This window comes from Ascaphus truei, chromosome 2, assembly GCF_040206685.1.
Source record: "Ascaphus truei isolate aAscTru1 chromosome 2, aAscTru1.hap1, whole genome shotgun sequence".
NCBI lineage: Eukaryota > Metazoa > Chordata > Amphibia > Anura > Ascaphidae > Ascaphus > Ascaphus truei.
Genome location: NC_134484.1, coordinates 365,678,570 through 365,705,711, shown reverse-complemented (window position 1 = coordinate 365,705,711; position 27,142 = coordinate 365,678,570). Strand labels below are relative to the sequence as shown.

The window sequence follows — 27,142 nt, the reverse complement described above, 5'->3', positions numbered from 1 at the left end:
ACAGCAAATGCAAATCCCACTGCGCAGGAATATATTTTATGAACATGATCATTTCCCCGCCCTACATTAAATTGCATGAGTTAATTGAATGAGGGACAGTCCTTTATAACATGACCAACCTCTTAAGAATTTGTTCATTACCAGTTGTTCCACTATCTGTGCTGCTGAGTTGACTTCAGACTGAAGCCACTTCTGGGCAAGATGAATAAAGTCATACATCAGTTAGCACAGGGCTTTTTCCAGTTGAAATGTCCAAGCATGGAACCTCTGCGCATGAACTGCGGCAGTGACACCCAAGCGAGTTAATATTTTTTACTTCAGCCACATCGCCACAGTCTTACGGAGGGGACTGCAACAGATGGGGACCCACACAAAGTACTGATTCTGTGACAAAAGTCTACCTCGCAACGTGTGTGAAGAAAAAAAATCCCATGGGTTTTTAAAATGGCCACTAAGAAAAGTAAAAAGTCTACAGGGACACATGTGAGAATTATGAACTCTACAAGTGAAGTCACCTTTAGGACTACCAGCTGGGGATCTAGCATATACAGAGAAAATTATTGCAACAGCGCCTTGCTAGGTCAGGAGGAAAAATGCACCTGATACAGCCAAAATGGAGGGCAAAATGTGGTGTTCCAGTAATGAACCCGGCCACACGGAAGAGTGTCCCTTCCAATCCTATGAGGATATTGATGAGGAGAAGGATGTCTCTTATGTTGGCCCCAAAACACCTCTAGGATGGGGGAGCTGCCCGAACCCTGTATTCCACATAAAGACAGGTCTCTACGACTGTGAAGATGATTGGCGGCGGCAAGGGCTGGCCGAATATTTCGGCCAGCTAATGCAACTGCAAGAAAAGCATGGTGGATGCAATGAAACTGCTGAAGTTTCAAACAAAGAAGGAGACCCCACTATCCCTGATGGGACGGAGTCGTCCAAGGGAAAAAGGCGGAAAAAGAAATAAGGTTCTCTGCTTACCATGGAAGGGTCATAAACGTCTGCAGATCCCGCAAATAAAAGGGGGGGTCGAGATACCCTGGAGTCTAGAGCAAATAAAGGGTTCACCTCAGGAAAGACAGAATCCCCAGAGGGCCAAAGGCAGCGGTTGTGTACCCTGAAAACGTGTCTCTCCGGTCCTCAAGGGAGAAACCTTCAAAAACCATACCAGGGAAGCAGAGCCGGACCAAGTGAGTGAGTGTCCTTTGACCAACCCTGAAGATGCACTACCAACAGACTAGGAACAGTTGTTTAAAAAAGTTCTGGGCAAGCAGGACAGATACATTGCCCTACTACAACGCCAGCTGTTGATAGCTCTGTAGACAGTGAATGCTGAATTTACCACGAGGGATGAAAAGCAGGGTGAAAGACAGGATCAACTCTTGACCATATGGAGACAAGGAACACTGAACTTACTGCCATAGACAAGAAGCATGAGGAGGCTCAAAGTGAGACCCTCCATCTTGGTATAGATCTGGGACGCTCTCAAAAGGAGTTTTTCAATCTCAGTATGGAGCCCAATGTCTCTTGGGAAGAGATTCGCAGTCTCCGTGCAGAGCTGGCCGTCTCCCAGAAAGAGTTTCACAGTTTAGCTACCGAGCAGAAGGTCTTTCGGAAAGAGGTTCAAGCTCTCAGTATAGAGCTGGAGGTCTCTCACCAGAAGGTCAGTGGTATCAGGACAGACTTGGACATCTTCCAGAACAAGGTTCACACACTCCGTATAGAGCTGAATGCCTCACACCAGGAGATCAGCAGTAGCTGCTCAGAACTGGAAATCTCTAAAAAGGGAATTTCACAGTCTCGTGGAGAGCTGGAAGTCTCAAAAAGAGGTCTGCAGTCTTAATATGGATCTTAAGAGAAAAAACAAAAGTCCTCCAGCGTGTGGTTTCATTGCTTCCTCTCCATGGTATATAGGGGGAAAAACAAAAAGAAAACAAACCACATACAGATGGTGTAATATGGGTTGATATCACTTATGAATGATCCTGAAAGCTAAAACTAGAGAACTTAACACTTGCTTGTATCCTGTTCCCAGTGTGTATGCTACTCTATATCATTCCAGATGGTATCTTGAAATTAGAATGGAGAAAGGCATAGCATAATACTGTTTAATGACAATAAAGAGATAACAAATAAAATTTACACTCACAAACAAACAAACAAACACACAAGGCATTGTGGTTTGATTTTGCAGCTTAGGTTGTTTGGAAGCAGTCTCTCTCTGTTGGAATGTCTGTGCTGTCATCTGTTTTCAGCCGTCCAACGTCCAAGGTTGGCTCCTCCAGCGTTCAGAGGCTCCCCCAGGCTTGTGCACAGTCCGGTTTACCTCTCTCTGCTCGCATCTCTATTCCGCGCATGTACAGTATGCTTTAACACTTTCATATTAACTGGATTGACGGCTATTGTTGTTTATATAGTGTTCAACAGTGTATGCTTTATTACTTGTATATATACTTTTGCATTTTTTCAAACTCTATTGGTATTAGCTTTCATTGTATACCTTTTTTGAGTGTGGGGACCGCACTATTGTTGTTTTGGATAATTTATTATAATGTTCCTATTATTTACTTTACATCTATTTTTTTTATAGGAATGCAAAATATGATTTATAGACCTGAGGTTTTATAATGCCGCATCAACACGAAAAAGGGAAAAAATCAGAAAAAACACCCGAGAAGAAAAACCAGGGGTCCACTAAAAGGTGTGTTAACTTTGTTTATTTTAACGAAAGATTATCACAAAAATGGAGGTTGCAGAGGTAATTCTATATGTGGGGAGATGACAGTGACTAATACCAGTAATAACTTTCTAACTAGGATGTCGACACTCAACATTTCAGGTGACAGGAGCAGAAGAAAATCACTTAATAGGTTTCTTAAGAAATTTAAATCTTGAAGGTAGATAAGGCAAACATTAGTGCAATTCTTAATTTGAAATGCATTTTCAATATGTCATCTCAGCAATTTAGAAGTTAAATAAAAAAACAAAATGAAATTGCGTTTTCAGACCCTAAAAATTATCTTGTGACTGAACCTAAAACTCCTCTGTTAATACAGTAAGTACTTATGGAAGTTCCACCAGGGGACACTGTCCTATTTATCAATAACAGTTGAATATTGTTCTGCACATGTTTTACATGGAATACAATACACTAAGTTACTTTTGTTAGTCAACAAGATTTACAACAGTTTTGAGACTTTGTATTTTTAATTCATGTAATCCTTCAAATAGTGAATTATTGATAAAGGATAGCAAATACGTTAGAGAACAAGTACTTTCTCACATTTCACAACTGACATTCTTAAGCCCATAGCATTGCTTCTTGATAAAAAAAATTCTGACAAGGATTTCTGCTGCCTTTGATACAATAAAAACTTTAGTTCATAACACCAGTTCCTTCTACGAAGTGCACATTGCATCTCAGTAAAGTCCCTATGTCTTTCTTCTTTTGGTGCTAGGCCTTTGCCATTTTAAATGTCATTTTGATAAAGGAATTACTGCTGCCTTTGATGTAACAAAAACTTTCTTACAACCCCTATCCCTTGTTCCTTTTACAAAGTACAGTGTGTATTGAAGTCCTTGAGTCATTTTCATGTAGTGCCATTTAAGGTGACATTTCTTGGTGCTTTATATGTATTTCCAGAGAGAAGTCACCGAATATAGGTTGTACATAAGAAAAGTAAAGTGGTATATACCTCAACATCATGTTAGTCTTGTTAGTCAAATGTTTTACATTTAGTGACACTTTAGTCATTAGAGTTGATAACTGCCAGAGGATTTTTTTTCTTCACTGGTTGTCAGTATAATATCTACCTCCATTGTATTATGTGCTTGGGTTTTTGCGACCCAGCTGATACTGTTAAACTTGTAACAATCATTTAATTGTTGATACAGTACATGGTCATCACAATATCATTTTAATGTCACTAATAAGCACAATAAATGGTTGTATTTTCTGAGAGAAGGCTGGCATGGAATTAATTAGGCATCTGTACCTGCGCTTATGCTATTTTATACAGACGGTTTAGGGGGGAATACTGTAGGAGTAAAAATGGAAAAAGGAGAGCATGGGTAGGAAAGTGTTTGATGGTAATATTGACTAGTGAGAGAGGTATGCAGAGTGACATGGTAAATGAATGTATAGATGCAGCGGCCGTTATTCGAACATATCACGCATTGTATATCTCGGAATACCCATGTCATGGCGCATCATGACCGCGTGTTGACTCGTTTTTATCGAGTGCAGAAAATGGCATTTTAGTATTGTGGTTTTTAAACACCTGCAAAGTGACACAGTACTGTACTGTACACATTAAAATTCATTCATTTCTGCCACGGAAACACGAAGAATTGCACCCGAAGAAATCGGATCCATGAAATTCAAACAAAGCAACCGCGTGATTGGCCACTTAGAGTACAGCAGCGCACACGAAAATGGCTCCGTGATATGTTCGAATAACTGCCGCTGCATCTGTAGCTGAAAAATAGGAATGGACAGTACCCTACAGAAAACTAATTAAGAAGTAGAAGCATTCCTTGATTCATAAAATAATACCTAATATTCTTATTTCACTATTCATCTCACCTGAACTGCTGTACTCTACAGTATGTTTAGGTCCCAATGAGTCATCTTCTGCTTGTTAAAACTGTTATTGTTTAATGTTTAGCAGATGAAACCATAAACAGCATCTTAAAGTTCAATACAGTGTCTCTGTTTGAGACTATATATTGTGTTTGTTACTGAATTCTACATTTGTTAATTATTTTTTTTAGGATTTGCTCTGATATTAAAAGACTCTGGTCCCTTTTAAATGTTCAAGCAAGCAAACAACAGGTAAAACATTCTGAGTGGATGAATATATCTAAGACCAGTGGACATAATGAACCTAAATTATGCATTCTTTTTGTTATTTTTGGAGTAACTAGCTGCTGAACAAGAGCAAGGTTTAGCAAATAAACTGAGACAAAATCAAACTGCAATCATTATCTAAATATTTTTGCACATATATAAAATTGCACACATTTAGGGACAACATGTTGGCACAATTATGGCAAAAAAATATTTATGTACTGTATACAACTTTGGGGAAATGTGCCCATTCCACTAATACAATACATGAGAGTGAGATTGCATTCAAGCGTTGGTTACTATGACCAAAAAGGAGCAAATTGCAAGAAAGCACTTAATTAGGTTTGGTTTTACAGTACCTGCATCATTAAGGCTCAGATGCATAGAAGTGGGCTAAATGTAAGCACACCTCAGCACATGAATAGGAGTAAAGGCATCCTAATCCTTAGCACCCTTTGTTAAATTTTGGCCTAAAAGTCACTAAGTAAATGTTTTATTGTCTACCTCAGAATAAGTTTATGCATTTTTGTGCTAATAATACTTTGGTAAATGCAATGTATTCAACTTATGTTGCTACACAATCAGGTGTACAGATATAGCAGATATAGCAGACATTATTACCTCAGTTAATGAGTTACGTACATGTACAAAATTGCGCGTTAAATAACACGTGTGCTATCTAATCGAGCGTTTTTTTTTTTTTAATAACAGTACTGTTATATGACGGGTCAGCATTAATGCAAAACATTGCAATAAAGGCTCTATTTAATATATCCAATTGAGTGTCATTCTGTGAAAGAAATTAGAAGTTTACTGTAGGCCCGAACATGTTATTATCCTGTAAAAATAAAACTAATTATTTTGACATTTTCATTGACTTCACCATTACACTAAAGCAACAGAAGAATCGAATTTTACCATTCAAAGCAGCAGTCTACAGAGCTGATCTGGTTCCTGAGATACGGTACAAGCACCGTCCCAGAGTACTTGTCCAGTGGACACAATATGGTTATGGGGTCAGGCTTTCTCGCTGGTGGCCCAAGTTGTAATGAATTTGCAATTTGCTAATGGTGCCCACATTGCTATATTTGTAGGTTTGTTCACAGAAAATGTAAAGTCTATTTTACTAGTAACTGGGGGATCTCTGTAGCTGGGAGGACGATGGGTCATTTACAAGGGAAAGGAAAACATATTTTGAGGATTAACGATTTATAGTCACATTAAGAAAATAAATTAGATGCCCAATGCCTTGTTTTGTAGCTTACAAACATTAGGCCGCACTTATAGTTATGGCGACGGCATGCAGCACCATAGCAAGTGTCTGAAGTCCGTCGCGATTGCCCATAGTGGGCGCGACCATGACGGTGCTGCGTAGCGACGTGGAGAGACCAAAAGCTCAGAAGACAAAGGATTTTGTGAAACAAAGCGACGCCCGCATCATGTGACTGGCGGCAAGCCAATCTCATCTCCATCTTGCCTTTTGTGTCTTCCCCTTTGCTGACGTCACTGCCTTTTGCCAGCAGCAAAATCGCACTACTCAAGTGCAACTTTCGCTATAGCGACGGCGGCATGTGAAGTCACTCGGTCGCTAGCAAGCAATGCAGTGCTCACTATAAGCGCAGCCTTATAGGCCTAGGAAATTGCAAACTCTGAAGTTTCAAGTCAGAACATTTGTTTACTTGAATGAGCTATGTACAAAGGCTCCAGACTGACGTGTGTGATATTTATATATTTGTTTTAAACATACAACTGAATGCATGTAGCTAGTCTTCAATTTTGAAATCTGATGTTTATATGAACTTATAGATTTACAAACATGAGCAAGATTTACAAATGGCCAATTGAGGTAGGCTTTCAAAAATATTAAGATCATAGAAAGTATGTATATTTAGCATTATTCTATAGTTATATGCTCATATTTAGTGCTAGAGCTATGGAAAAGCCTGGCAAAGCTCAGTCTGATCAAACTAAACACACAAAGCGATACACATGCAGACATAAACACATTTTTAACTTTGTGTTGAAATAGATAACTAAATTGTTTGTAGGTCCATTCATTCACCATTAAGCACACATGCACTCATTGGCAGTTGTTTATTAAAGTGCAATAGGGTCAAATCAGCACTATTATACTTTATGAATAATCTCCAATGAATGAGTGCAAGTGATTCCACTACTAATGGCCTGTCAGTGTGTAGACTTGTACACGTAATGTACTGTTAAATGAAATATTTTGTGTTAGAATGCATAGAGGTGTTTCTACAGTAGATTTCAGGGCATTATTACAGTTTAAACATTTATGTTAATTAAATGCCTAATCTAGCAAATTTTGGTTTGAATTATTGTTTGCATGTCTAAAGATTCACAACAACAAGAGACAGAACCCCAAGGAGAGCACTCAGTCACTGAAAGCCACATGTACATGTGGAGATGATGTATGCTGGGTGAGGAATGTAAATCTTAAAACACTTTATTGGGAGTATTAACTCAAATAAAATAGAACGCTAAAGAGTCAGATGTATTGACTCTGTGTGAGCCAATATGACAGCGAATAGTAAAAACTGGTCGGATGCAGCAATATAGATAGCCAAAATCCTACCCCTGCTAAGTAGAGGGTAGGGATAGATACAGTGGCTAGGGCAATAACAACTAGGTATGATACCTACTTCTAACCTGAGGTCAGTCTGGGGTGGCCCCTAAGTGTGTAAACAGGTACCACTATTACGGATGAAGTGGCCCCCTTCCACAATAGAGTGGCTGGCCTGTATATAATGGGGCTACACAGTAGATGGTCAAATGAATAGTATGTACTCTCTATATATTAGTGTGCACTTGTATGGTCTGGATTGGAGCTCAGTCTAAGTATGGCTGAACATAAATCCCGGTATGACCAGTATAAGAGTGGTTGTGCACATACGAGCAGGACACACACATATATATATATATATAAACACAGAAACAATTAGTAGCGCTAGTGAGTGAATGGTAGTGTTAAAATGTGCAAATTAATTCTGTATATGTGTAGTGTGAAAATAGGATTAAATAAGTGTAGCAAGTGAATAATGTGAGCATCAATTGATTATAGCATAGGGTCAGTCTGTACGGAATAAGCGAAGCTTCTGTGTGGTCAAGTCTGACCAAATGTAAACAGAAAACAGGAGAAAAAGAAGCGCCAGTTCCGTATGGTTGAAAATAAATATGTGTAAATTTAATTAAATGACCAGAGTAGTCACCTAGAGTGATGAAACGTGTTGGACGTCATCACGTAGCAGCGCAGCAACGCAGTGACGCGGGCACGTTTTGTGCGAAGCAACCAGGAAGCCTTTCTGTTCCTTTACATCTGGGGATAGAGGCACCTGTCTTCATATATACATCCGGTGCCGCTGCAAGGACTCAGATGCAGGAAGCCTCATCTCAAACTGAGGTCTGACACATGGGAAGTAATTTTGTGCCACAGGAGGGAATTGATTTTGCAGCATCAGAACAACACCAGTTTAACCGGATCGCACGCTGAGGAGGTATAATGTGTCAGTGCATCTCTTTCCAGAAGACCAGACATAATTATGTTATGGTGGGTAAAAGAAAAGAAAGATACAATACTTATGATTGTGTTTGCAAGTGTTTCCACAGGTCTGGAAAATTGCTTGTTCACCCTATTGTTAAATGCAGCAGGGAAACGCTCTGGGGAAAACAATCTTATATTTATTATTTCTCTGATAAGAGCAGGGTGCGATAAGTAGAGGAAACACTTGATTGACAAACATTGTCACATTTATAAGAAATGCACTTTGTAATTAATTTCCAAAGAACCAAAATCAGCCAAATATTTGCTTTTAGCACAGTTCAATGTGCGTATGGAAGCCATTCCAATTGATACATTCTTTACAAAAAATTGTTTTTTGATGAACTGCATAGGATTGGGAACTTTTTAAACTCTATATCTGCACTTTCAGGGGGAAAATTCACTATCCTGTGGTAGGGATCATGCACTGCGATCCTGTGTTAACTACAGTTAGTGGCAGTTAACACAAGATCGCAGTGCATTAACTTGTACTAGAGGTTAGTTAATCTCCCCCTTTAAACTCTACATTTATGGGAGCAGGTAGGGTTAGCTCAGCCTGTGTTGTTCATTATTTAATGAATATGTTTTCATCCAATATTAAAGCCTCGTTATCAGGAAAGCATAGTAACACACCAAGTAGGCAATAATCTGAACTGGGAATATCTAATAGCAAAGACAAGTATGACACTCAAATTTGTGCTCCTGCTTTTAATAATAATAATTATAATTTAATAATCTGTGATGTATTACATCTTATATTATCTTTAACTTTATATACAATTCTAATTATTCTGAAATTCCTTCTTCAGTAGAACCTTAATTGAATATTGTAACATTACTTATAATGTCATATTTGCTGCCCCATTGCCATGTAACCCAGACTGTATTTTAATATGGGTTATTACTTGTTTTGGATGGGCATGTCGAAGAGTCAGCCTGGTTAACCAGACATTGATCTGAAAACATTGGTTATTGGAATACCCGTAGAATTGCTATATATGGGACAATAAAAGATAGGCACAGACATACACAACAAAATAATTGTTTACAAGAAGAAAGAAAATATTCCAGTTAAATAGGAAATAAAGTAAATATTAAAATCCAGCATGCGACATATTTCTATAAATATACCATTTTTTATTTGAAGCTTCCTGCTTTAAAAGCTGGCAGTACATCAAAACCTCAGCAAAAGTGTGGTAAGACGAATGGATGCAAAAGTCGAAGTCAATGGCAAGAATCAACTGAAGCTGTAGAACTTGAAAAATTCAGGTAACATAACGATGAATGAAAGTTTCAACTTCATAGATTCTGTGTGTATGGGAAAAGAAACAAGCCTATATTTACTAAGCAGTGCTTAAGTAATAATCCCACGGAGGAGGGCATTATTGCCAGTAATGGTTGTTTCTAGGGGGTTTTTTTTAGGCTGTTTTTAAAGGTTGTGTGTTTATTTTTTATTTTTCATAAATAAGACACTTTTGTATACTGTAGTCTCCATTTTCTTGAACTTTTGCTTTTTTTCTTGAACCCTTCCACTGTACATTTTTTTTTGAACTTTACTGTACATATTGTTAATAAAATTGTAAAAACACACATCGACTTTGCACACTGTACAGCCCACGGGCTAGGGTTGCCAGGTGTCCAGTATTGAACTGGACTGTCCCGTATGTGGACACTCTGTCCAGTCAAAATTAGAGTTAATGCTGGACATGTACGTGCCTCATTTTACCTCTCTGGACATAGTGACCTGACAGGCTTTGGGGGCAGCAGGATTCCCCCGTGCAGGGCTTTTGCTAGGGGGCAGGGCAGCTTCCTCCATCCTGATTGTGCTGGGTAATGCAGCCAATCAGGAGGAGGTGTCAGGATCCTGGGGGTGGGGCCAAGGAGAGGAGGAAACAGCATGGAGCGGAGAGGGGTGTCTATGTGTGTCTGGAGCACGTCGCACCTTTCCACATTGTGTCCAGTATTTTTGGAGAAGCCACCTGGCAACCCTAAGCCCTTCCTATCTCCACTACAGTCGCCCCTATGCACAAAAACACACACTACAGCTCAACTCTCCACACAAAACACATACATGCCCTACAGCTCCCCTCTCCCCCCTCCATGCACACATCCACACACTGCAGCCCTCCTATTTACACACACTACCAGCCCCCTCTCCATACACACACACACACACACACACACACACACACACACACACACACACACACACACACACACACACACACACACACTACATCGCGTTGTTACAGACATGCGCACAGAATACACCTCTCAACACACGTACACACTACAGCCCCCCTCCCACACACACTACACCCCCTCATTACATACATGCACACATACTACAGCCCCCCACGCCACACACACACACACACACACACACACACACACACACACACCTCTTTCTCACAAACATATAGTAAAGCCTACCTTTCCACACACATACCATAGTTCCACCTCCCCCCACGGACACTTACACCCCACAACCCCCTCCATACACAGTCACACTCCTCCCTCCTCAGTCTCTGTCACCTGCAGAGCTCTCACACACAGGCAGTGAGTCTGTCTCTGGTTGCTGCTGCCTCCTCACCTTCCTTGTCTGATAGCTGCTGAACTCATTGTATATAAGGAGCGCTAAAACGCACAAGGTTGTTTTGCTCAAATTCAAAACTTGGCATGGTGCCAAACATTGAGGCATTACTGAAAGAATAATGCACATAAATCAGCCAATTATCTTTCAGATCTGAAGGGATTATCAGAGTTTTAGCCTATAAAAAAAATAAAGGTCTCCCTTCAATATACTGTGTAGCTTTCTTTCCTTTACTCCGGAAGATTTAAACTCGATGGGGTCTATTCTAGTTGCGTCAATAACCAAATCATCAAGAATTTTGCGCAGCAATCGCAAAATTTCGCTAGGTAGCTAGTCAGAAAGCCTCAATGAGTTGGTTAAATCGTGCAGGGAATGTATTTTCTCACGATTGTTGGCTCCTGGCTAAACACATCGTACGGGAGCAAGCAAGAAGCTCAAACTTGCATTTTTTAAATGAAATTGTGCTATTCTAGTAGCCTCAATAATCTCATCTGGGCTCTGGAATTGCGATTTTATCAATGATTCTTCTTGCCAGCAGAAGCTGTCGAGAAGGAATATGAGAGAGGGACTTAGAAAAAAAAAAAAGCATTTTTCCTGCATCGGATTGATGTTCGGGGTCTCAGGAGCTGGTACACATTAATACCAACACCGGAGACCCCCTTCATCAATCCGATGCACTAAAAATACATTTACAGGCAGCTTCATTACCTTAGTGGCTATCCGCCAAGGCAATGAAGGGGTTAACTACCAGTGCCATGTTTATTGTGGGTAGCGGGGGTGGGTGAAGGTGGTATTTGGCCCATAGTGGATGTTTAGGCCTTGCAAGGGGGTTGCGTGAGGCGTTAACCCCTTAATTTCCTTAGCGGTTAATACCAAATATATATTCTCGGTTAATACCGCTAGGGTAATGAAGGGGTAAACCCCTCCCGCTACCCACCCGGTAGGTATAAACACCCTGCGGGCCAAATGCCACCTTCACCCACCACCACTACCCACAATAAACATGAAAACAAAATAATACAAACACAATACTACCCATTACACCCATTCATTGCCAGTGTGGTTACCTATGCCCTCAATGGGAGCAAAGATAACCCAAATGTCAAGGAATGGGCACCCCCTATACCCCCCAAAACCATAACATTACAGTACAATAATGGGCAAAATTACTATTATCCAGATCTGGATAATAGTGCATTTACCCATTCAAAATAAAACATTAGCCAGCCAGCATAAAGTAAATAAAACTTCTACTTACCCCTGCCAGGATGAAGGTCATCCTCATCACTGATCTCCATGTCCATGTCCTCCGTTGGCAGGCACACAACAATAAAAAATACAATCTAATGGCCCCTAACGCCTTAATCACCTTAGCGGTTAGTAACTGCTAAAGTAATAAAGGGGTTCTCCCCCCTCCCTCGCTACACACCGAGGTGGCCTAACCACCCACCCTGGGGCAACTACCCCCTTCATCCACCCCGTATGTCCCCAATAAACAGGCTATTCAAGTTTAACCCCTTCATTGCCTTAGCGGCTAGCCGCTAAGGTAATGAAGCTGTTTTTATTTTAATTTTAATACTAGCGTGCGTGAGCAGGGGGTCTTCGGAGCAGATCCACATTGATTTCAGGTCCGGGGACTCCCTGCTTCCTGAGATACAGGCCCCGTTATCCCCCTTGTCGTCATCCGATCTCCCCCAGTCCCCCTCATCATCCTCCCCAATCCCCCACATTATCCTCACATCTCCCCCAGATCACCCCTCAGGTCTCCCCCTCACATCTCCCCCAGATCTCCCCCTCACATCCACCTCAGTTCTCTCCCTCACATCTCCCCCATATCTCCCCCTCATATCCCCCCCAGATCACCCCCTCACATCTCCACCAGATCTCCCCCTCACATCTCCCCAAGATCTTTGCCTCACATCTCCCCCAGATCTTCCCCTCCTCCCATCTCCCCTAGTCCCCCTCAGATCTCCCACTCCCCCATGCCTACCTGGGTGGACACAGGCGGGGGGAGATGGTATGCAGCGGCAGAAGAATCCCTTGAGTCAGAGCAGAAGAGAGCAGCATGAGGTGAGGAGCGTTCACTAGATGCAGACACCGGAAGTTCTGGGTCAGACTGCTAGATGGTGCACCTGCCCTGCAGTCCTGCTCTGAAACAAGTGATTCTACGATCGGCTAATGCACCGGTTTGGCGAACTTGTGAAATTCCAGGAACAGGTTCACACGGCCGGCTGAATCCCACCACTGCCCGTTATGGGGTGCCGGTATCCCCATGCAATGTTTAAATGCCCCGTGTCACGTGACCGGGACATTTAAACGCATAGGAGATACCTGCACCCCATATTGGGGGCTGTATCATGGGAAGCAGGGGGTCCCCGGACTTGAAATCAAAGCGGTTCTGCTTCGGAGACCCCCTGCTCACGCACACTAGTATGAAACATTTTATGAAATACTGTGATCGCTAGCAAGAGATGTGCGATGTAGCAGCAAACTCATCAAACCTACTAGAATAGACCCCTATATATTTTTGAAATTGCATTTATTTTAGCAGCACTTTATAATATTTAGCTGTCAGAAAGTGACCAGACAGTTTATTGTAGTGTATCCAACAGATTTTGGGCTATATTTACTAAGCAGTCTTCTTCAGAGCTGGAAGACATCTTCCAATTCATTCAAGTAAACATGAGCCTTGTTGTACAAGTAAAACATAGTGAAACTTCAACAACTAAGTACAATTGGACAGCAAATTCATTTTTATTGAGGGTTGCCAAATACAATGAAACACTCTTACCCTGTGTGCCATGTGATCGCCAGGTTGCGTCGCTCTTTCACATGTCACCTATAATATAAGTTATTGGAATAGAAGTGCACACAATGGGTCATATTAAAGTAGTGGTATGTCTTGCACTGGAAGACTTTTTATGGCCCATTCATTTCAAATGGCCGTAAGGAGTTTTCCAGCACTGGAAGGTGTTTCATGGAATATTATAGGTTTACACTCAAATAATCCCTTCACTTCTCAGGCCTTGGCCAGGGTGGCGCTGAGCGGGCGCGCTAACGCTGGCCGTGATGAAACACATTGCGGCAATGTGTGTGGTCAGCGCGAGCAAGCGCCTGCGCCCGCTTGGCACTTAGAGCAAGCAAATTTGATTTTGCTGCTCGCAAGTGTGTTCGCCCAATGAGGGCAAACTAGCTCCGTGACGTCGTGGCTGCGCCGTCAGCCGAGTGCCGACCTTGAATCGCCTGGCTGAGCAGGGCGCATGTTCCCAGCCTGGCCGCAGCCTATAAGCTGATTGACTGATTTCTCTGCTGCTTTATTCTACCAGTATTAGTCCTGACATTTCTGGCATCTTGCCAAGTTTTGAATTCTTGCCAAATCAGCTTTTCCTTTTTTTTTAACTCACATTTAGTGAGTGAGAGCAGCTCTCAGACAGGGGAGGTGATAGGATAGGAGGCATGAGCTAGATACTTACTCATTGTTAACAATGACAAAAAATGTGTGTTGTCTTCATCTCCTACCTGTGAATGGGCTGATGCAAGAGATGGAACTCAATAGGAAATGATGCTTAATTTCTGGGTTTTAACCAGAAGTGCAATATATATACACATGTAGAGGTATCAGTACCGTGTTTGCCGAGCTTCAATAATCAAAAAATAAATAGATGATACCGTTCTGTGGCTAACGAAATGCTTTTATTTGTGCGAGCTTTCGAGATACACTGATCTCTTCTTCCGGCGATGTCACAATGAATGAAGCAAGCAAAGGGAATACTTAAAAACAGTTTACAATTACAATTACAGTAACAGTTCCAAGAGACACTGTTTTTAAGTATTCCTTTTACTTGCTTCATTCATTGTAACATCGCCGGAAGAAGAGATCAGTGTATCTCGAAAGCTCGCACAAATAAAAGCATTTCGTTAGCCACAGAACGGTATTATCTATTTATTTTTTGATTATATATATATATATATATATATATATATATATATATATATATATATATATATATATATATATATAATATCGAACTACTGATTCTTACCATGGGTTAAGCATTTTTGTGGTACTGCACCGACACACTTTATTCGAGCAAATACCCAGTATGTACCTGGAAGATACCTGGAATGCGCCGCTCCTCACCTCTGACAAGCCCCGTTGTGTTTGCCTTCCCAGCCTGGGTTCATGCCTGGCTGACGGGCGGCTGATCTGTTAAATGATAATGATTAGGATTTAATAGGCTGCAATGCTTCGCGTGTCTACCAGATGGCATAAATTCATGAATTGTAATGCAGTATATATATATATACTGTGCAGTATTGCAGCCAGCGGGAATAAAATGCTTCAATTCCTGGCTGGAAAATACCTCAATGTACTCGGGCAGAAAACAGTCACAAACCTCAATACACCCGGGTATACCCGAATTCGTGGGACTAGCCGAGCTCGAATAAAGTGTGTCGCCAGTGTACATAAGGGAAAGGGATCTTACTGCAATAGAATCACTTTCTCTTTCAAATTCTCATGCTTGCTTAGTTGAGGCTAGATCTCTGGGCAAGCATTTTCATGCAAAATGTAATCTCACAGTTTATTGAATAGCATACAGATATAGCCAGTCTTACTGTTTTCGGCACTGGACAAGCTGTAGGACCATGACTGTGACTGCCCTGGTGCTGGAGGATTATTGCTGTGTGGGGTTCGATCCAGAAGCATGGATCCCCCGCAGTGTGACTACAGCGGTAAGACTTACTGTCTCAGGAGCCACGGCTGAAAAAGCTTAAAGCCGCAACTCCGTAGATAGTGCTGCTGCAATTTTGCTGCAGAGGTAGGGTGACCAAATTTCCGAACATAAAAACTGGGACACATGATTTCTAAAACAAATTACATCACATAAAAATAAATATTATAATGGTATTTGTCTAATAGCGTCTCCAATTACTGGTATGCTGTATTAATGATTTATCTCCCTCTTCTCATTCCTCTTCTCTCTCCCCTTCCTCTTCTCTCCCCCCAATCTCTTCACCCTCTCTTCTCTCTCCTCTGTCTCTACTGTCTCCCCTCTCCTCTTCTCTCTCTCCCCTCTCTTCACTCTCCCCTGTCCTCTTCCGTCTCTCTTCTGTCTCTCTTTTTTCTCTCCCCTCTGCTCTTTTCTCCTCTCTCTCCCCTTCTCTCTCCTATCCCCTCCTCTTTCTTCTCCCTCTCCCCTGTCTCTTCTCTCTCCCATTTCTCCTCTCCCCTGTTTGTTCTCTCTCCCTGTCTCTTTTCTCTCTCTCCCCTGTCTCTTCTTCTGTTTCTCTTCTCCCCCTTCTCTCCTCTCCCAGTCTCTTCTCTCTCTCCCCTGTCTCTTCTTCCTCCCATCTATTCTCTCTCTCCGCTCTCTTCTTCCCTGTCTTTTCTCTCCCCTCCCTCCTCCCTCTGCCCCTTTCTTCTCCCTCCCCTATCCCCTCCATCTCTTCTCTCTATCCCCTCCATCTCTTTTCTCTATCCCGGTCTCTTCTCTTTCTTCTCCCTCCCCTGTCTTTTCTTCTGTCTCTATTATCTCTCCCGTCTCTCTTCTCTCTATCATATATCTCTTCTCTCTCTCCTGTCTCTCTTCTCTCTCTCACCCCTGTCTCTTCTCTCTCCCTTCTCCCTCACATCCCTCCCTTCTCCCTTGTTTCCTTTCTCTCTCTCCCTCTCTTTCTTCTCCTGTCACTTCTCCCCCCCACACAAAATACTTACTCCCCCCCCCCACACACACTTACACACACACACAGACACTTATACACACTCCCTTACTTACACACACTCCCTTACCTTATCATTAACACAGCACACTGCAGCCATGGAGAGGAGATGCGTGAGCAGTGCAGAGCCACCTAAGGGCTAGGGGAGACTTTGCGTTGCAGACTCTTCTCCTCTCTGCTAAAAACCGGGACATTAGTTACATTGTCGGAACACCGGGCTAGTAGCTTAAAAACAGGAACAGTCCCAACTAAATCGGACATCTGGTCACCCTATGTAGGGGGTCAATGCTTCAGGATTGGACCCCCCACAGCTATAATCTTCCACCAGGGCCAGTGACGGCTCCAGTGCTGATAACAGCATGTCTGGCTATATCTGTAGTAATATAGAAATTCAGAATAAAAGATAAATGGACAGTTTAGTGTTTACCATTTGCTTTGACTTTTTCTGATTTTGTCTCTGCTTTTAGTATAAATTACAAGAATGAAAGGAATTTCAGCCAGCACCCTCAACACAACTTATTTCTTGACATCTTCACTGCACTGGTAAAGAATAGGCTGTCCTGCAGGTAAAAATTTAATAGAGAAGTTAAGATATTTTTAATTTCAGTTTCTGAACCCTCTATGAGTTTTCAACCATATATGCATTTAGCAAAGCAATATATTACGAGGCGGGAAACACATTTCCATATACTAAAAATGCAATTCCATGATGAAAATGAAGTCCAATCAGGACTTCTTTGTGGGTTTCCTGATTAGACAACACGCACATTGGGTTATTCTGATATCACACAGTGTGATGCTGAGAGTGCGACCAGCTCAAAGTCTCGAGCAGAAAGAAGTGACCTCTAATGCTTGCTACTCTTCATATTTTAAGACTAATAGTGGGTATTAACCACCTGAAGTCTAAGCAACGCAATCACTGTTTGGCACTGACCATGTACCACTAATATTTACTCTCTTGTAGGTATAATATATTCCAATCTATTTCTTACACAAACTCAACGTTTTACAGATTTTTCAACTTTTGTTCACTGGCTCACGCTGGAGATTATACAGCCCAGTTTCAGAAGGGTTATGCACCTTATGTCCACATGAGTGTATATAACACAGGCACGTTACATTAGGGTCCAGCTGACTGAGATGGTCCCTCAGTATTGACAGAGCACGAGTCCATTCTAATTGAGAATTTTTATTTATATTTGAATTACTTTAATTTGTTTCTTGCTTTCATTTTTATTATAGTTACGATAAATGTTAAAGTTTAATTTCAAAGGCAGCTCTTAAATGCATCAAAAGGGATCTTCTGTATATAATCTAATTATATATTAAGTTGTTTTAGGTGGTGTTCAAGAGCTACTGTATAGGGAAAACAACATACAATTTTGAAATATTGTAGTGCAAAACTTGAAAAATTTGTCATGTATTTCACATCTTCTTTGTTGTTTTGAATACAATTACTGGGTAATTAGTAAGTCAACCTTGAGAATGTATTGATTTCTGAGTCTGAGAAGATAAAATGTGTTCATTCACAGGAATTTAAAAATGAAGTGTTTAAATTCTAAACATTTTTGTCAATGCTATGTGCGTAATGGTCTTTGATTTCAGTTTTAATCTGCATTATTTTATTATCCATGTTGGCTGTATTCCCAGATCAACCATTAATAACTGCAGACATGAACAGTATGTCCCACACTTAGATCCCACACACTTCATGTTACACCAGAAATCAATTTGATATCTGGCCATATTGTAGCAAAATGTTACTTAACAATGAGTAAATACAGATCTCATAGAACAAACTTAGTCCCGAACATTCAAAGTATGCTAGAAATTACACATTTTCACAACTTACAAAAAGTGATGGACAATTATTAATGGAACAGTTTATTTGCTCAATAAAGGTACACAGCCTGTGTGTCAAATATGAACAGTTCACTACATTTGACATTTTAGTAAGCTTAAATAAAGGTACTACAGTATGCATATTTAACTAAGCACTGTCATTTTCTTAAATGTAACCAAAAAATACCTAAGTGGGGATGTAACATTAATGGGATGGGTGGGGGGAGAGAGAGGGGTGGGGGGGAAAGCAGTAAGAGAAAGTCTAAATTTGTCTGTAAAATTACTTGATGTGAAGAAACTATGATATATGAGTATGTGTTTAAAATGATCTATTTCTTTTTTAGAGAATGGGTTGACAGAGCACCATCCATTCATTTCCTGCGAGTGCTAATCTGTCTGAGGTTAATAATGCGGGACCCATTTTATCAGGTGTGTTCATTAAACATTTGTTATTTTCCATCAATATTGTGTATTCCTCTGCTTTGCTCTTGTAGTTTTTTTTTTTTTTAAGTGGTTGATTGCAGTTGAGCAAATTAATTTTCAAATATTTTCTTTAGAAAATAATTGTAAGATTTGTCCCACAGAGAAACAACTACACACCAACCTCTGCATCTACTGTACAGTGGCGAGAAAAAGTTTGTGAACCACTTAGATTTTTACATATTTCACATATTTCAACCCTAAAATATTATGAGATCTTAATCTAATAATAGATAAAGATAACCTGGTCAAACAAATGACACAAAAACATGATACTTTTTCAATATTTATTTACCCACAAATTATTAAACATTCAATATACATATGTTTAAAAGTATGTACACCTTCAGAATCAGTACCTGGTGTCACCCCCTTGAGCAGCAATAACTTCAACTAAGCATTTCCTATAGCTGCTGCTCAGTCTCTCACATCGGTTTTGAGGAAGTTTGGACTATTCCTCCTTACAGAACTGCTTAAACTCAGTGACATTTGAAGGCTTCCTTGCATGGACAGCTCACTTCAGGTCCTGCCACAACATTTTGATGGGGTTTAGGTCCAGACTTTGACTAGGTTATGCTAAAACGTGGAATTTCTTCTTCTGCAGACATTCTTTTGTAGATCTGCTTGTGTGTTTAGGATCATTGTCTTGCTGCATGACCCACTTTCGCTTCAGCTCACAGACGGATAGCCTGACATTCCCCTCTAGAATCATCTGATACAATGCAGAATTCATGGTTGTGTCAATGATGGCAAGCAGTCCAGGTGCTGAGGCACCAAAGCAGCCCCAAACCATCCAATTCCCACCACCATGCTTGACGGTTGGGACGAGGTTCTTCTGTTCAAAAGCAGTGTTCAGTTTTTGCCAAACATAACGTTTCTCGTTAATAACAAAAAGTTCTACCTTTGACTCATCTGTCCAGTGAACATTTTTCCAGAAGTCTTGTGGATCATCTATGTGCTCTTTGGCGAACTTCCAAGGTCAGCAATGTTCTTTTTAGTGAGCATTGGATTTCTCCTGGCTATTCTTCCATGAACACCATTCTTGTTTAGTCTTTTTCTGATAGTTGAGTCATGAACACTCACATTAGCCAAGGCGAGAATGGCCTGCAAATGCTTGGATGATTTTGGAAGGCCACTCCATGAACACTCCTGGGTAGAGAAACTGTGGTCTTTAACTTTCTCCATTTGTCTAACAGTGGATTAGTGGAGCCCCAAATACGTAGAAATGGGTTTATAACCATTTCTAGACTGATTAGCATCAATAATTTCTTTTCTGAGTTCCTCAGAGAGTTTTTGAGATCATGGCATGACATGTTTCTACATACCTGTTGGGTGAAGACCAAACTCAAACAGTTTCTGATATTCATATAGGATGGAGCCTCCCAAATTCCCACCTGAAGATCTACCTAAGTATTTAAACACCTGGTTCTAATTATCCCCTTTAATTTAGCTGATAAAACCAGGGTTTCACTTACTTTTTCACATACCATGACTCTTAATTATGCATTGTTTGTCTAATTCATGCATCATTTTGTTTCAAAAGACATCGAATTTGTTAACATAAACCCTATTGGATATTTAAGAAAAGACTGGTGTAACAGGTTTTTCCCCACCCTCTGGGAGATTTCACTTTTACACAGTGTTTTGTGCTGCTCACCTGCTGGCTCACAGAATACTAAGCGTCCGCCGATGGTAGTGGGGATGAACAGGACAGGTTTTCATTACTGGGTGATCCTTTCTTACTGGTGTAGTGCCTCCTTTCCCCGCAGACCACAGCAGAACTGGGTGCAGTCCCTGCAGGAAAACTCTCGGATACTAACCCGGATTAACTGCACTCTCAGGGAGGAGTATATTAAACAGGAACAGTCTTTATTTTCTTTACAACAGGATACAGTATACAACAATATACTTCTTTTCAAGTCCCTGGAATCAACCCCCCGGGCTTGAGGCCCTAAAGGTCTATCCTCAGCTCTTCCCTTATTCCCTAGTGGCATAAGAGGTTGTAGGTCTCACTCCCCTAAGGGAGGGGAAGGAAGGTGGGCAGAGCCCTGACTCTACACTTCCTAGAACTCAGCATAGAACTCTAAATTTAGGCTGTGCAGACCCTTTTGTACCCAGAGGGAGCGTCCAAGTTCTGAGCCCCATATTGGGGAGTACAAAGGCCTTAGCCCGCCCCCTGTCACTCAAAGAAGCTGCTTACTGCAGGGGAAATCCCGGATTAATCCTAACACTGCCTGTACTGGTACCAGGGTTTATGTGTTAGGCAGGGCAGATTAGTAGCCAAAAGGATATATGGCTACACTGGTTTTGATTCAAGAAGGTTATCATGGAAAAACTATGGAATTTCCATAATTATTTGCGGTTCACAAACATTTTCTTGCCACTGTATGTTATAGAATCTATAAAGGAGAATATTACTTTTTTCCTTCCTGAAGATGTTGCCACTTCTTACAAACTAATTGGCATCAATACCATTTTCTATTAACTTTACAAATGGTGACACAATACCCTTTTTGCTGAAGGGTTCTTGTCTGGGATCTGTAAAACCCACTGTCTTTTAGGGTAATGCACAGTCACAGGACTATGCAGCTCTGGTTTAAGTGCTTTATTTTCTTTGTCACTCCAGCAGACAAAATCAAGACAAACAAAATAATCAAAAATAAATCCTTGCTCTATCTGAGCATTAACCAGGCAGCAATTCTCTAGCTATCTTTGGGTGGCTTCCCCACGTACCAAACAATAAAACACAGATATAAACAAAACCTGTTGCAGGCCAGTGCCTGTCTGTAGCATCCAGCTCTCTAAGGCTGCGCTTATAGTGCCCGCAACGGCGACGCGACGTTGCTCCAAAACAAAACTGACTCCGTCGCCAGTGCTTATAGTAAGCGCGATGGTGACGGAGCGACCAAAAATGTGAAAGCGGGTTAAATTAGATTTTTTACAGACTGTCGCCACGTGACTGCCTGTAAACCAAACAATGACCCTGTCGCTAGCGACGTCTCTGAAAGTTAGATTATAACTTTCGTGGGTGACGACGACGACAGGTAATGTCATCGGTCGCGTCGCCATCGACAGCACTATAAGTGCGGCCTTAGCTAGAATAAGGGAGACAGGATAACTGATCCAGCCTGGCCTTTCTTAAACTCTGTTAATTAAGGTCAGGTGATCTGCACCTTGCTGTGCTTTCAGAACCTCCCCTGGATCTTTAACCCTTAGTAAGGGAAGGTATAGTTTGCCAAAGCAGGAGGTATATACCTCCCCTCTACAATTTGACCACCTTTCCTCTCTCAAAATGTATTGTAAGGCACATTTATCAAAGAGCAAGAGACATGGTGAGGATTATACATCCTATCAGTTTTGTTTATACTTTTTTACCACAAATGACATAATATTGTATCGCCTACATATAAATGAGTAGTAAGTACATCAAGATAGGTTGTCAGTTTTGCACAATTGCATTTAGGTAAGGAGTGAGAGCAGAGGGGGGTTGTGCCCTGAAAGTAATTGGTTTGGATAAAAAACATAATAGAAAAGAAAAGTTTCTTTTTTTTTAAAGGGTGAAACTGAGTGTAATTAAATGACTAAATTAAAAGTAAAGGAATACATACAGTATCAATTCAATTAGAAAAAACATTTACATGGGATGTTTCTTCTATTGCTTTTATTACATCTGTGTCATGGAGTCGATAGGGGGACAGAAATCCAAAATGAAAAACTCATGAAGCTGGAAATGTGATACCAAAGACAATACTGTAAACAAAATAATTTAAAATATGATAAATTAAATCTGTATATTGAATTACAAATAAAATATTATAATGGGAAAATACAATACTAACTTTCAGTCACAGGTGGTGCTGTCATCAGGGTTACAGACAGTCAATACCGTATAAACGTAATTTTAATTTATTTATTGTATTTTTTTTGTCTACTTTAGGGGGTGCTACATCAGATGGGCGGTGTTGAAACTATTGCACAGGTAAAATAGTGTGTTTGTGGATTTATCCCAAACAACATATAGGCCCATTTCCAGTTTGTCCATAATGTGTGTTTTAGTGCTTAGTAAATATGGTCTACTGTATGATGTACCAGATGTGGTCACATCTCGGTTAGTGGATTCTGCACAGTGGGATGAAAGGTTATGCTTTCACTCATAAAGGGTTACATATTCAGTCACAAAGGGCTAAAACTATGATATTAGTACACTGTATCTAGCGACTTTTACTCTTGGTAATTGAATAATTGTCAGCTGCTTAATGTCAATAACTGCAAATTAGGTCAGCACATGTATTGGACATGAGGATGAAAGATCTTTAATTGCACAGTGTCATTGTACTTTCACCATGAGCATGGACTAGAGCTGATAATGGTAGATAGGGGTTACTGAATAATAATTTGTTTCAACACTAATTTCATTTTTTAAGTGAAACTTCTTTGCTGGCACCTAGAGAGTTTTTATAGGAAAATTACTTGTGTTGTAATGAAAATCCATGACGGAAGTGACAGGTTACTAGGTTATAGGTTACTAATGGACCAGCGCTTGCACATACCTCACACTTCCAGGCTGCACGGAGGTTGTAGCCAGCGTATATGCAGAAGAGGAGCTTGCAGGCCCCACGACACATGCGAGAGACTGTACATATAACCGCGCTCCTCCCTATAGAAGTTTGCTGCTGGTAAAAAGTTAGGCCTTACAAATAAAAAAAGCAAAAAGAACGATTCCTACGCTCCTACCAATTAGGCTAAAATACAGTAGTGATCTCATGAATAAGGGTTATTTTGTTAAACCTTTTGGCCATGGCGTTATAACCCTGCAAGCCACGTCAAGGCATAACCAAATTTTGCAGGTACCTACACTGAATATATGTAATTATTGTCCCATGGACTAGTGAAAAATGTGAGAAAGCCCTGAAGGGGTTAAATAAAGCATATGCTTTTGTGAGTAGTGCAATTAAAAGCTGGCCAAAGCCAGTATCATAGTTACCTTACTGTAGAGATAAACTGTGGGTGCACAAATTCCCTGGTGTGAATATAATAAAACTTTCACCTACTCTTCAATAAGGGTGATGTGCAGACTCAGACTGGGACACACACAAACACGAGTAATTCACAGTTAGTATAAATATAGAAGTGAAAATAGCTACACAGGGGGTGTGGGCCGAGAATGCGCGTTCTAAGTCAAACGTCTTTGCGTTTTGTCACTCAAATTGTGTTTTCATTTTTAATTAAAAACATCACCATCACAAATGCAATTTCTGTGACAAAAGACAAAGACGTTTCAAATAAAATGCATGTGCTTGGCACACACACAATTTTTTGGACTGAGAGATCAGTGTAGCTTGGCTATGTATGAAGCTCACAGTTCTGAGTTTTTGCCCTGGAGCCGACACTAAGGCTCATATTCACAAAGCTCAATTAAGTGAGGGCTCATAACATCATAATTCATAATAACTAGTACAATCTTTTGGCTTTCAGTATTCTGATGACACCTACTAAATTTATATCACCTCTCCCTTCTATCTCTCTCTCTTTCCTGTCCCGTCCCGTGTAACCATATGTCTCTCTGCAATCTGTTCCTGGATGTCCTACCATCACCTGAATCTTAACATGTCCAAAACAGAAGTAATACTTTTTGCCCTTTCCACTGCCACGCCTACACCCAAATTCTCCCTCATTGTCAACAACACCACAATCTCATTAACACATCAACCCCCCTGTCTAGGAGTCATCTTTAACTCTGATCTTTCCTTAATTCCTCATATTCAGTCCCTCATGAAGTCCTGACATCTGCCACCACCTCTGAAATATCGCCAATATAGGTACTTTTCTCACTCATGATGCAAATAAATTCCTAATTCACACACTCATCTTGTCCCACCTTTACTACTGCAACATTCTCCTAGTTGGCATTCCCATTGTCCATCTATCCCAACTCCAATCCATCCAGATTGCTGCTGCTAGACTCATCTACCTTACTCACCGCTCCACTTCTGCTGGTCCACCACACAAATCCCTACCCTGGCTTCCCATATCCTCTAGAATAAAATGTAAATAACTATTTCCGACGTACAAAGCTCTCAATTACCCTGCCCCCCATATATCTCAGCCCTTATCCCCAAATATATACCCAAATGCCCCCTACATTCTTCTTGCCTTATTACCAGCTCTCTCTTCCTGCCTACAAGACTTCTCTCGTGTTGCCCCCTCTCTCTGTTATTCCCTACCATGTACCATCAGACTCTCCCCAGCATTCAGGCATTTTAAAACTCCCAGAAACCTCACCTTTTCAAGGAAGTCTATCTGGCACACCTCTAACATCCAATTTCCTCCTCAAACCCAGCCCCCCTGCCACTCCCTCCAACCCCATTGGGACCAGCTGTGCGGCTGGAGCAATTTACACCCTATGTGATACCTCCTAACTTCCCAACCTAAAACCTAATACAATCAGCTGTGTGGCTGGACTGCACTCCAACCTAAGGTATACTGTATCCCACAATGAGCAGCCACTTTACATTTGTCTTTAAACATAGTTCCTTATTCCCTCTAGATTGTAAGCTCTCACAAGCAGGGCCCTTATTACCTTTTGTATCTCTTTGTGCATGTTTGGACTGATTTGCTTTTGTATGAACTCTGTGTATGTAATTATCAAATCTCTGTACCACTATCATTCTGCGCTGCGGAATATGTTGTCGATGTACAAAAAATGATTATAACATCATGTTATCAAAATCAGTAACAGACATTATGTTCTCTGAGGTTGACACCAATCCACAAAGCTAATTATATGCAAAAACAATGATGTTAGTAATCTCATTAGACCTGGTTTTCCCTAAAAACATTTCTCTCACTAATTTCTCCTCTTTTCCTTTTCCTCTTCTCCTTTTCCTCTCTCTGACCATCACCTCATCTCATTTTCTCTCTCTCGCTTCTCCCCCTCTCCATCTCCATCTAGCCCTCGTTTTTGTAGAAACCTGCGCTCTATTAACCAACCAGCTTTTGATTCCACTTTACGCTCCTCCCTCTCCTCTCTCAGTTCTGATCAGACCCTGACAACCTGGTCAGGAACTAAAACTCTGCCTTATCCTCCTCTCTTGATCTACATGCCCCGCTTTCTCTCTGCCGTCCTCGCCCTTCTAACCCCAGACCCTGGCTAAATTCACACATTTGCTGCTTTCCTCCACTCGCTCCTCTGAAAGCCCTCTCCCTCCTTAAACCCGTCTCACTGACTGCCCCACACCTCTGGAATGCCCTTCCCCTCAATACCCGACTAGCACCCTCTCTATCCACCTTTAAGACCCACCTTAAGACACACTTGCTTAAAGAAGCATATGAGTAGCACCGTGGCTAATACTATACACGATACATAAAGCTTGGCCCCCTGCAGATGCACTTACCTGAATACCCTCCTACTATCTCTGTATTTTCTCCCCACCAATTAGATTGTAAGCTTCCCGGAGCAGGGACTCCTCTTACGAAATGTTACATTTATGTCTGAAGCACTTATTCCCATGATCTGTTATTTGTATTATTTGTTATTTATATGATTGTCACGTGTAGTACTAATGTGAAGCGCTATGTACACTAATGGCGCTATATAAATAAAGACATACATACATCATACATACATTCATTAGCATAGGCTTAACGAGAGAGAGAGAGACAGAGACAGAGATATGTGTATATATGTAATTCACCTATTTTTAATACTTTTAGGAGAAGGCGGCTCCAATCCTCAAAAACTTAGAAGCAAAGCACTATATATTACAAGTATACAGGTCATGCTGAAGTCAACTCTAACAAAGAACTCTAATATGATTGGTGTACTCCAGGGCTCTTCAACTGGCGGCACACGGGCCAAATGCAGCCCTGAAGGTCTTTGAGGAGTTCCTTGAACTCTCAGCTCCTGCTAATTTCATACTATTTGCTTAAGCAGCTAAGTGCAGTTTCTCACACTAAACTCACTTGTAATGTAAATAAATGTGAGGTAGATGTTATAAATGCTTGGAAAATGTTGAGATAGTCATTTTTATATCTTTAAATGTATCTAAAATTACATTACAATAAGCTTGTGACTCTTCTACTTCTAAATGTTTTTTGA

At 40.9% G+C, this 27,142-nt stretch overlaps 1 protein-coding gene across 6 annotated transcripts in view; it reads left to right on the top strand.

Annotated features, from left to right (window-relative positions):
• The window catches only part of NEK10 (NIMA related kinase 10), a 380,936-nt gene that overhangs the window by 15,834 nt on the left and 337,960 nt on the right, over window positions 1-27,142 (top strand). For all 6 annotated transcript variants that reach the window (XM_075586980.1, XM_075586978.1, XM_075586979.1 and 3 more), the window contains 6 exons: window positions 2,588-2,698; window positions 4,771-4,831; window positions 9,556-9,677; window positions 17,190-17,288; window positions 18,909-18,993; window positions 22,982-23,023. In XM_075586980.1, coding sequence (XP_075443095.1) covers window positions 2,625-2,698; window positions 4,771-4,831; window positions 9,556-9,677; window positions 17,190-17,288; window positions 18,909-18,993; window positions 22,982-23,023 — 483 coding nt within the window. In that variant the 5' untranslated portion in view covers window positions 2,588-2,624. The remainder of the gene's footprint in view (window positions 1-2,587; window positions 2,699-4,770; window positions 4,832-9,555; window positions 9,678-17,189; window positions 17,289-18,908; window positions 18,994-22,981; window positions 23,024-27,142) is intronic.